Source organism: Odontesthes bonariensis, chromosome 13, assembly GCF_027942865.1.
Source record: "Odontesthes bonariensis isolate fOdoBon6 chromosome 13, fOdoBon6.hap1, whole genome shotgun sequence".
In the NCBI taxonomy this organism is placed as follows: Eukaryota; Metazoa; Chordata; class Actinopteri; order Atheriniformes; family Atherinopsidae; genus Odontesthes; species Odontesthes bonariensis.
In genome coordinates, this window is record NC_134518.1 from 9,855,695 (window position 1) to 9,868,152 (window position 12,458).

General features: G+C 44.6%; 1 protein-coding gene across 1 annotated transcript; it reads left to right on the forward strand.

Moving 5' to 3' along the window:
- The first annotated feature begins 9,909 nt into the window (after positions 1–9,909).
- On the forward strand, positions 9,910–10,984 carry LOC142397138 (phosphatidylinositol 3,4,5-trisphosphate 3-phosphatase TPTE2-like). Its single transcript, XM_075480478.1, is given in 2 exon segments — positions 9,910–10,001; positions 10,003–10,984. Coding segments are annotated over 2 exon segments (1,074 nt in total).
- The last annotated feature ends 1,474 nt before the right edge of the window (positions 10,985–12,458 follow it).

Consider the following 12,458-nt stretch of genomic DNA (forward strand, 5'->3'; position numbering starts at 1 on the left):
ACACAGTGCACAAGCAAGGTAACAGGAAGTGATGCAACACGTCTTACCGCAAAGCGTCACAGCGTCAGCGTCAGTCAATAGCGTCAATCAATATCTCGAGAAGTAATAACGCCGGAAAGCTAGCAAAATGCACAGACAATCTGACCTTTAGCTTGCTTATCTTGGGCCACATTCATGTGCTCATTCAAGTCCCCTGTTATGACTAAACAGTCAAAAGCAGTGCACACAATTGAAAGTAATTCAGTTAAATCATCAATAAAACAATTCTGTGGTGGTTTGTAAATGGCGTTATAAATTATGGGAGATTGTTTTATCTCCATTTTAAATGACACATACTCAAATGATGAAAAAACCCCGAATGACAACTTGTGGGTGGATATATTGGTCCTGATTATGGCACAAACCCCCACCCCTCTGATTTTCTCGTGTTTCAGACACAAAATTGAAGTGAGATGGACTACACTCAATCAGGACTGCATTAACTGTGTTTCTGTCGAGCAATGTCTCAGTTAAAAACATGAAATCAAGATTGTGAAAGGAAATAAAACTATTAATTAAAAATTATTTGTTTTTTTTGTTTGTTTTTTATGCCTTTAATGATAGGACAGTTGGAGAGAGACAGGAAGCAGGTGGCAGAGAGAGGGGGAAGACATGCAGCAAAGGGCCATCCGGTGCGGGACTCGAACGGGGGCCAGCTGCAGCGAGGACTGTAGCCTCTGTACATGGGGCGGCTGCTTAACCCACTATGCCACCGATCGCCCCAAGAATGATTTGTTTCTTAAAGATCTGACATTGAGTACTGTGTGTTTGAGATTAGCTAGAGTTGAACTGGACGCTGTGTTCTCGCAAGGGATATGGATAAGATTTCTCTGATTGGACAGTCTGTCTGTGCCTCTCTTCACTCCATCCCTGGACCTCTGGTTAACACATTGAATACCGGCGGTTTTTACAGAATTATGTCGTAGAATCCCAGCGTTCTAAACCATTTTTTTGACGTTTTTTGTACAGTCACAGCATATTATGTGATAGGGCCACTGAAACATGTTATGGCTCGTTTGAAAGCTGAGACTTTAAACTCTTTGTGGGTCAAAACTGCGTGTCTCTATGTGCCGCCATTAGTGAGCTATCCTTAGCTAAACCAAGGCGGGTATCGACCAAAATCAACAACAAACTGAGATATCGGGGCTTTTGTGAAATGTGCGCTCTTTCAGCCTGTCGCACTTTAGATACTTACATATCCGGGTCAGAGGATTCGCATGTTGCAAAGCTAACCTGTTCATAAGACCGCCTCCTTAGACTTGTCGCGTGTCTTCTTCTCCTTCTTATTATTTGTTTATGTTACTTTACCGTCACCCTCTGGAAACCGACACGTGCAATTGGACAAAATGCGGAAATGCACAACAATCAATGCAGCGTTATCAAAATTGTTCTTGAGTTGACGCAAAGCCATTGGCGTAATGATCAAAATGTCCAGATGATGACACCAGTTTTTGACTGCCATCTATGTCAGTTCTGTTCATCACATAATTACAAAAATCACACAGAATGTGCATTAGAATGTATAGATTCAGAATCCATAAAAAAAACGTAAAAACGTATTTTTACCATGTGGGAGCCAACGCATGGGCAGTAAAAACGTAGTTTTACGTGACTTGGGAGTCAATGTGTTAAGATGGTGTTTACCAACACAGAGGCCCTTAGTGTCCTAGACAACAGCATTGACGCTGTTGGAAATAACAGCAGTGGGCACCGATGGTGAGGGGCCGAGCTGTGGGGGCTGTGGTCGGTGGAGTAGGCTGAGGAGGAAGAGGGGCTCGATGCTTCTTTGAGGATAGAATCCTTCATCTTGCCATGTTTGGCGTGAGAGAAACCATTTTAATCCCTGATTTCACCAAGCTTTCAGGGTGATCAGGAACTCTCATTGGTGACGGTGGAGAAGAGAACAATAGTGAAACGTCTCTGGAGGGTGTAGATGCAGCAGGAGGGTCCCAGGCCTGTGGTGAGGGCCGTGGTGAAGGCAATGGAGGAGCTGCTGAATCCTTTGTTCGGGATGCTGGAGGTGCTGCTGTGACTGCAGTAGTTCAATCCTTTGCTTTGAATCCTTTGCTGGGTCCTTGGGTGGTGAGGCAGGAGCTCTTCTCTCGCTCCTCTTCTCTCTCGGCGGCAGCAAAGGACCCGGTCCTGGCCCATTCTGATGCCTCAGAGCGTGGAGGAGATTATCTGTCGGTTGTCTCACTCCACCTCTGTTCAGGTGTGGGCCTTTTCCTTTAAACAGATCATCTCTTTGCCAGAAAAGAATAAAGTTCTCAATGAAATGCAGTCCTCTGGACTCACAAACTTTGGACAACCATGTGTTCAACTGAAGCAGCCGGCTTAATTTGTTTATCCTCCTGTCGATGTTTGGGAGAGGTCCACTAATGAACGTTGGTATCGCTACTTTATCAAGACTCTGAAATAGTTTCTTAAAATCTTCTTTTTAAGATTTCAGACTGATTCTCTCTGAGGACCACTGCACCCATGTGCACAATCAGCTGTTTCACCCCTTTGTGTTTTGCCAGTACCTCAGAGAGTAATTTTGTGATGTCAGAGAAAATGGCACATGTTAGACCTTTGTATTGTCAGAGAAGGCATTTATCCATGAGCGTGTTAAGAGTGAAAGGGAGTGTTCATGTGTGTTTCACAAACTATTGTATTTTACTTATACTCACCCTCCTATCCTCATATTTATTTACATGAATCTCAGTTAGAATTACTCTATTAAAATATAAGCGGAATTTAAATCGTTCAGCTGCAAGGAACCGTAATCCAGAATATTCTCCTGTTATTTTCATAAAAGAAGCAATGTGTACTATTCAACCGTACCCAGCACCCAATTTTCTGATAGTCAGTCACCAGCAGCTGTGTGTTGTTAGCCCGTTAAGCTCTGATTGGTAATGGCTGGTCTCTGGCAGCATTTATAAACCTTCACCTTTGCTGTTCTTTTTACTGCTGGCTTTCACCATGATGACTGCTAGTCTTTTCCTGAGGTTTGGAACAATATTCCTTTGAAGTCTCCTGCCAGTTTACTTGGGGTTATTTGTTGTTGCTTCTTTACTGTGTTTGTTAATGATTTCAGGGTTTCCCTCTTTGCCTTGCTAGCTGTGGATGCATATGGCTTCCACTCAAAAGGTAAAAAAAAAAAATGATCCCCTATACCTAAACCCTAGCTTTGTTTGCTTGAATTGGATCTTTCTAAACTTTGTGTTTTCCTGCAACCAGGTTCAGAGTCTTCAGGTCAGGGGAGCGGTGGCACAACTGGTGCAGTTAACTTTGCCCCATGGCATCAACCAGCTGTACCCTACAGAGCTTCCAGTAGTGCCTCTTTGGCTGTACAGCCTTTCAGTTTCTCTCAACCTTCCTTTCAGCCAGCACAAGTGCTTGTGCAAGCTCCTGGTGGCCCTCAGGTTGTACAGGCAGTACCAGCAATTGGTAGCTTGAGTTCTGGTCTGCCTGTGGTAGAATACTCTACTTTGGGATCTCCTGCTGTAGTTCAGGCAGGGTATGAAGTCACCCCTCCACTAAGCAGAGCTGCTCAGTCTACCCTACCAGGTAAAGAATCTAATGCACATAGTTGGTTTGCTTTAAAAATGTAATGCTGAGAAGTCTAATGGTCTACAATGGGGATCTCAAAGCCCACTGTCCTGCAGGTTTTAGATGTTTGCATACTTCAACACACCTAATTCGGATTAAATGGATGTCTTCAAAAGCTGGTTAAATTGGCTAATGAGGCGTCAATCTGCCTCGGTGTGATGCATGGAAACGTTAGAACATTCAGGACCGCTGCCCTTGAGGACTGAAGCTTGAGATCCCTGGTCTACAGGCATTGGTCATATGGCTGCTTGCAAGTCTCTGCATGATCTCTATATCGAGCCTTCTACCTTATCTGACTAGACTCTTGGGGTTCTGTCTTGACATTTCAACTCTGTTAATGTGGGCTCCCTCCTTCCTTGGAAGTTACGCTCTCAATGAATCTCTAAAATGACCTGTACCACTTTCACCTGTGAATCTTTATATGGTGGGAGGACTACATTTTTATTTTTTCCCTACCTTCCCCAGAAACGCAGTGGGCCATTGCTCCTCAAGTCTTTGAGGCTGCATCAGCTGACAGCACAGCCCTTGGGCTTGGTGACTCTGGCTCTGTGCCATCTGGACCTGTTCTCCAGTCTGGAGAGACTTCCAGTGTTGTGAAGGAAGCTGAACTTGGGAACTACCAGCAGCAGACAGAAGAAGTTGGCTACCCAGATTTCCTTAAAGGATTTGGCCAGGAATTTGCCAGTTTATTTCTGCCCCGCTCTGGTGCTGGTGGCTTCTGGGGTTTCCCTTTTCCCTATTTTGACTACAGGCTCCTGTACGGCCTTTACCCTTCTGGAACATACAGCACCTTCAGCAAGCAACAAGAGGGGGGCAAAGATTTCTTCAAGAACATCCACTTCTCAAAAGTGCTTGCACCTAAAGCCCGTCGTTTTGGAAATAGGAGAAGGTTCTTCCCACATGCCCACAAGAGCTGAACATGATGTGCAAAGGGTATGTTGAGGAAACTGTACCTGCAAACATCTTTATCTCAACACTAACATGGGTTTCCTTTCAGGTTGGACTCTGGGTATTGACGCTGTTGCTAAATGCATGGTTTTTGGTCCTGGAATAAAATCTTGTCAAATACTCTGGCTTCAGAATGACTTGTTACTCTGAAATTGGGTCCCCTTCTTGACAGTTCATCAAATATATCTAGACTGCCTCTGCTCTCTCCACCAGAACTAGAATCAGAAGATGGAATCACTTTCATGACAGCACCCAGAGACTTGAACATAGTTTGGGTATCTTCAACTGCTGTTGAAACTCCCACCCCATGATTCCTCTTGCCCACCAGGGATAACTTGACAAAGGCAACACTACACATGGAGCTTATGGAATATCCCAAAAACCCAGGCGCCTTGGGCAACTTGGCCCATCCCCACATCTTGAGTTTTGTTCTAGGACCTGATTTGCTCAAAAGGGAGCCCAACAATATCTAGCTTGTACAACTCAACCTTCTTAACCAGTGAGAAATTCGGTGAGATTTTCTGTTAAATTTCAGTTCTGAGGGTTCCAGTTTAATCTCTAGAGCTGGTCAGACACTGGAAGCAACCAAGCAAAACCAGGTCCCTGCCTGTGTCCTGGTTTTTCAACAGTTTGCTGATCTTTCGGTGGTTGGTCCACACAGTTGCAGCTCTAATTTTCAGACTGTCTGAACTTGGTTCCAAGGGGTTTGCTTAACCTATCGCTGTTTATGGCCTATATATTTATTTTTAACCCCTTGTTCTGTCCAGCATTATGGCAGCAGAATTGTAATCTGAATACCATTCATGCCAAACACATTTGCTATGCCAAGGGAAGCTTTATGAATGTAAAGCTCCCCTTGATGTCCATCAACTGCTTATTTTTATCAAATTTATTTATATAGCACATTTCATGTACAGAACAATTCAAAGTGCTTTACATCAAATAAAAGCATTGCAGCAGGGAGTGGAAGAAGCATTAAAAGAATATAGAGAAACAACCATTTAAAAACAAGCAACAGTCAAGATGAGTAAAGATACCGTGCAGATTTCATGCATAGACACAAAAGAAATGTTTTTAACCTGGATTTAAAAATGTCTACATTTGAAAGTTTAATCTCCACTGACAGTTTGTTCCACTTGTTTACAGCATAACAGCTAAATGCTGCTTCTCCATGTTTAGTCTGGACTCTGGCCTGGACCAGCTGACCTGAGTCCTTGGATCTAAGAGCTCTGCTGGGTTTATATTCTCTGAACAGATCAGATTTATTTTGGGCCTAAACCGTTCTGGGATTTGTAAACCTTCAGCAGGCTTTTAAAAGCTATTCTGTGACTGACTGGAAGCCAGTGTAAAGATTTCAAAACTGGTGTGATGTGTTCAGATCTCTTAGTCTGGGTTAAAACTCTAGCAGCAGCATTCTGGATGAGCTGCAGATGTTTAATGCTCTTTTTAGGAAGTCCAGTTAAAAGAGCACTACAGTAATCGAGTCTAGTAGAGATGAATGCATGGATGAGTTTCTCCTGGTCTTTTTGGGAGAGGAAACCTTTAATTCTGTTGATGCTTCTGAGATGGTGAAAAGCTGCCTTGGTGACAGCTTTGATGTGGCTGCTGAAAGTCAGATCTGAGTTTATCAACACTCCGAGGTTACCAACTTGGTCAGTGATTGTAAGGTCCCGAGTCTCAAGATATTTACCAACGCTCACCCTCTTTTTGCTCCCAAACAGAATACTTAACCTGAATACCTGTTACAATACTTAACAGGTAATAGTGCTGGACGGGTAAAGGGGGAGGGAAAAAAAATTGGAAGAAACTATGAAAAATCATCCAACCAGCTGCCACACCTGTAAAAATGAAACTGAAGACAATCCATAGCCTTTGTGGGGAATCCAGCCTTGGAGCCACCAGGAGCACCTGTAAGCAGAGAAAAAAGCACGAGCAGCTAGCCTGGGAATTCCCATGCTGCTTTGCGCTCGATTTCATTCTCACTGCAAAGTCAGCCTGGAAACCACCGCCCTTATTTTTGCCAGAGTGGGGGGGGGGGGGGGGGGGTAGCAAGACGATGACGACGTCCATGCGCTACGCCGAAGCTTGTAGAGTGTTAATCCAACATGACAGCGGACACAACGTTACCGTTCGATGCAGCCTTAGAAAGTGTTTCGGAGTAGATTCACCCTAGGGTCATTTGAACCGTGACATCCAGCCAAGTAGCCCACCCTAAGTTTTTCCGATATTGGCTGAACATCAGTTGAGTTACTGAGTTATCCCGAATAGCTTAGTACAAGCGCTGACGGACCCTGGCTGCATCTCCAAAATTACCACACTAAAATCACATGCCATGACACCAAACTTCTACAGTAGTACAAATATGGTCTGTACTCACAAAACGATGCATTTGGAAGTTTGTACATAGTCCAGGAGTTTATTATTATCATCAACACAAGCCTGATAGCTTTTCTGCTGCTAAAGCTTCGTTGACGTCACTTCTGGGAGCTGGGAGCTTCAAAGTAAGATGAGGGTTGATCTGCTACTGTAGACAACAAAGCAAGGCTGCTCAATTTCTCCATTATCAAAATAAATTCACAACTCTACAACATAAAAATTCATGTAGAATATAGCATATAGGCCTACTTTGTTGTTAATTTAAGTAGCTTAGAGTGCAAGTTTACTTTTATTTTCCTTTTTTTTTCTTCTTCCTCGTCGAATTTCTGTCGTCATCTGGTATAAGTGATACAATTGGCTATGAATCGCGCGCAAAGCAGCATGGGAAGAACCTGACGTCATTTGATAGACATTCGTAGCGCCCAATAAACGGCTCTAGGCATTCGTAAACCACGCCTCAAATACGAGAAAATGCACACCTAGTTCCCAGACCACCATCTCATCGAGATTGTGGACGCGTCAGCCAGGCTAACGAGCAGCAGCAATCACGTATAATACAACTGTGGATACAGATGACCTTAAACCACAGGACAACACAACTGCTTAGCGAGCATGTTACTGGACTAATGAATGTATGCGAGTGTGTGTCTATGAACATGCAATACACATAGATCCCACATAATCATGCTTAATTATGAGTGTATAAGTGTATTGATCCATCCCATGTGACGTCACAACAAAAGCGTCAGCCATTTTGGACGTGAAAACGTGTAGTCTACCACAGCCAACAACGGAGGAGCGAGGAACATTCAAAGGAAAATATCGATTCGATCAGTAAGGTTTACATCATGCCGGCATATTGTTGCGCGCCTGGGTGTACCAACAGTCAGCAGACGAGGAAAGATTTGTCTTTTTACCGGATCCCCACTGACCTTGAGCGACGGAGAAGATGGATCGCGGCGATCAACAGGAAAGACTGGCAACCTTCAGTATACCAGCGGTTGTGTAGTGACCACTTTGTTGGAGGTAAGTGTCGAATAAAGATATCATGCAAAGGCTTTACATTGCTTATACATTTACCTCGCAAGGCTTTACATTGCATGGCGTGACTCCGGTCGGCCGGTCGGCCATGTTGGCAGAAGACGTTAATGGTTGCCAGGGGCAACATATACATATACATGCAAAATAAAGATAAAGCCTGAGAGGGATTTTCCACGGCACACCAGATGATCTCTCACGGCACACTAGTGTTCCCCCGTACCATTATCAGGGTTGCCTTTCTACTAGATAAAACATAACACAGCGCCTTTAGTAAAGCACTACGACTTGGTCATTATAACACCGTGTCAACGGGTTTACATGTCGTTTATCCTGGTGAACAACGTTAAATGAAAAATGTAAACATACCTTAGCTGTAAAAAGATGGCGCCCACCGGCTCCAGGGACGATCCACTGGTAAAGGCAGGTCACATAGCCCGACACAAAATATTTGTAGGCATCCAAACTCTTGTATGCCTTTAGATCCTTTCCCGTGTATGGCGATGGGTTTTTTACAACATAAATATAAAGGTCGTGGGGGCCGAAGTCGGGTAAAGACGAGGCGGTGGCATGCTGTCGGACGTCTGTAAACAGCCCCGGTGGAAGCAAGTACACGTCGTTTTCTAAACCTTCAATTTTCAGCTTCTCTAAATACCTCTCCCTCTGCTGGCCCACTAAATGCCCGACCTCGCTGGATAGTGGAGTTTTTTTCTGCATCTTGTTCTTTCTTCTTTTATTCAATTTTCAGTCTGTCTGTATCGTTACTGTTACTATCGTTACTCGCAAATCGTTGTCTTCTATACGTCCAAAATGGCGGTTGCTTTACGAAAGTCACGTGACTGGGAAGGGTCAATAGGGCCACAATCCACCAAGACCCAGCCACCCCAAAAATCAGATAAGAAAAATAAAACTAAATTAATACACATCCACACACACTCGCACAGCACACGCATCCATCCCTGAACCCCGCTGGGTTATGGCACAACAGGCATATCCGGGGGCCAGCAGCCCTCCAGCCACCACAGACCCCGAACCAGCTGGGAAAAATGCTCGTCCTAGTCCCTCCCGCCCCAGGCAGCAACCAGGCAACAGGGGTGTGGGAAGACCCCTCCCCTCACCCCTCTGGCACTTCCATATATTTCCAATAGTGAGTGTATAAGACATTTTTTCCTTTTGCATTATTTTTGTGTTGCTGTAATTTACCTCCATGCCATTAGAGGGACTCTCACCCATTGTGAACGGGGAATCATTTAAATACCCATGGTGAACTAACACCTGGAGGGGCTGACAGGAAGCAAACAGTTTTCGACTGTGTCTCTGTGTAACTCGAAATTGTAAGTGGTCGTGGAGAGAACTTTGTTTGAGTTTGTTATGAGTTATTTGCCGTTACGTTATGAAGGGGAAATAAACCTACACGTCTTTTTACTTTTACCAACCGAACTCTCCGTCTGGTTACTTTCGAGTGCATAAGCACACGTCGTAACGATCCATTAATCAGCCTCCGGGAATTGACTATACAGGGTTTGGTCAATTACAATGGTTGAAAACTGTTTGCTTCCTGTCAGCCCCTCCAGGTGTTAGTTCACCATGGGTATTTAAATGATTCCCCGTTCACAATGGGTGAGAGTCCCTCTAATGGCATGGAGGTAAATTACAGCAACACAAAAATAATGCAAAAGGAAAAAATGGCTCACACACCCACCCCTAATTGAGTCTGCAAGAGCAATTACAAAATCTAATGAGCCATAAACACAAACGTGAAAACAAAAAAGGAATAAAGAAAAAAGGGGAATAACCAATTACTCAGTAGCTTCATTGAGCAAACATATTTTGGTTATGGGTCGTTCAATGATATTGGACTTGGTTTGCAAACAAACCACACGTACTAGACCACTCTTGTCAGGGAATGTCTCAAGTATGCAGCCATTCAGCTCAAATTTGAACATTGTAGATGCCTGCGTTGTTGTCATCACGCTGGTGGTCACCATGATCTACACCTTCAGTGACCTGTCAGTTAATAATCCTTGTGAGGGTTTTCAGACTGGCAGGCCAGAAGAAAGAGCTGGAGAAAGTCACCAGGAGGATGATTTCTGAGAACAAGAGGCGTTATCAGAAGGATGGATTTGACCTGGATCTCACCTATGTGACGGACCGTGTCATTGCCATGTCTTTCCCCTCCTCTGGGAAGCAAGCCTTCTATAGGAATCCAATCAAGGAGGTGGCGAGGTTTCTAGACACTAAACACGAGGGCCACTACAAAGTTTACAATCTGTGCAGTGAGAAAGGCTACGAGCCGCAGTTTTTTCACTACAAGGTTGAACGGGTGTTCATCGATGACCACAATGTCCCCTCTTTGGAGGACATGCTGAAATACACAGCAAACGTGAGGGAGTGGATGTCCACTGATCCCCAAAACATCATTGCTATTCACTGTAAAGGAGGGAAAGGACGCACAGGGACCTTGGTGTGCACCTGGCTCATTGACAGTGACCAGTTTGAGAGTGCACAGGACAGTCTGAAATATTTTGGTGAGAGAAGGACCGACTAAAGTCAGAGCTCCAAGTTTCAGGGAGTGGAGACTCCCTCACAGAGCCGGTATGTCGGGTACTATGAGATCATGAAAACCAAGTTCAACAGACAGCTTCCTCCACCTAAATGTCTGGCGATCAGGAGCATCCGCCTCCACTGCATAGCAGGTGTGGGCAAAGGTGATGGCAGCGATCTGAAGGTGAAGATCATTGTGAGGAAAGAGCTGGTATTTCAGTGCGTGTGTGCCAAACCGCAGAACTGCTCAGTATTCCCCGACGTGGGCAATAATGCAGCCGTCATCAGCCTGGTGAATGGGCCTGTGGTTGAAGGGAATGTGAAGGTTATGTTTGAGTCAAGTGCGGGTCTTCCTAAAGGATACGAAGATGTTCCCTTTTACTTTTGGTTCAACACTTCCTTCGTAACAGATAAGTTTGCGGCGTTTGTGTGGAGATTCCGGATGTGAGGAGGGCAAACATTTGGAGTTGCCCAAGACTGGAGCTGCATCAGCTACAGGGGCAAGCCGAATACCAGCGTCAACACACCGGGAGAGACTCATCAATGCCGGCCAACGCTCGATTGGGGTATGTGGTGATCAGCACTGATCTGTTTTGAATGGCCATTGTTTGTTTGTGTGCACACATTCGCTAAAAATCCAATGCATTGGTAAGACTCGCGTGCGTCTTAAAATCGCTTTGTTCGCCGAGACGAGTTTGTGGAACGCTTGCGCATCTAAAAATAACTTTTACTGGTTAGTGCGAACTGTCGTAGGTGATTTTCAACACTTTGCGGGCTTCATTGTGAAGCCAATTTACCTTTCGTGGTCACTATGGCTGAAGAGGCAGAACGCCAACTTAAAGTGACTGAACTTTGTGAAAGTGCAGATGTAAAATCTATGTCTGAAAAATGTGTGGTCAAATTAACACCAAAGGCATTGCTGGAAAAAATAAGCATGTTAGAAAAACAGAGAAAGTCTGCATTTGGCAAATTGACTAACATAAGAGAATGTATGGTAAAACTGATGGGTGACAAGCATGTAAATGAGGTGGAACAGGAATTTGGTCATTTTAATGTGTTGTGTGAAAACATACATCGGGTGCACACATCTTTATCGGGGTTATTGCCTGCTGAGGAAGCAAGCAAACATGATATTTGGTATCAAGCTAAAATGCTGAGTGTCAATGAATTTATTGCATGTGTAAGCCAATGGCTGTTTAACACTAAAACAGGCCCAACCCCAAGCGTCTGTGGTGACCCTAATCAAAATGATGGTTTGTTGGGTCAAACTGAAATTCAAACGGCGGAAAAGGAAGCTGATGACAGCAATGAGAAAGGAGCTACGGTTGAAAGGGAAGAAGAGGAAGATGGCATCCGACCTCATGACAGTATCTCAAACGTGCAATCACAGCACCATGGCTCAATTCGTTCTTCCACTTCTTCAGCTGCTATGCGCAAGGCAGAGGGAAAACGAGACGCACTCTTGGCTTGGGCTGCTGCTTTGGAGGAAAAGCATGCATTACAGGAGCAGTCCTGAAGAAAAAGAAGGAACAACACGAGTTGAACCCTGAGTTAGCTGAAGTGATGGCTAAGCTAGCAGCGCTAAAGGTTGGCAGCAGTATCCATTCGAAGCGATCTGATGGGATGTCTTCGTACATGAGGAAGGGGGCTAGGCCCAGGATCATGCACACCTCGCTCAACCCACAGGCTCCAACATTTGTACTTCCACCATTACATCAGAATGCAACTCAACCATTGGAAAGTAATACCTCAGCATTTGGACCAGTTATGCCAACTTTTGTGCATCCACCACCACAGCGGCATACATCACATCTGCAAGGCAATGCTTCACATGGAATGCCACCTTTCACGCCGACTTTTGGGAACAATCAATGTGCTGCTTCAGCCTCCTCATTGATTCATCATGCATCACAACCAACACC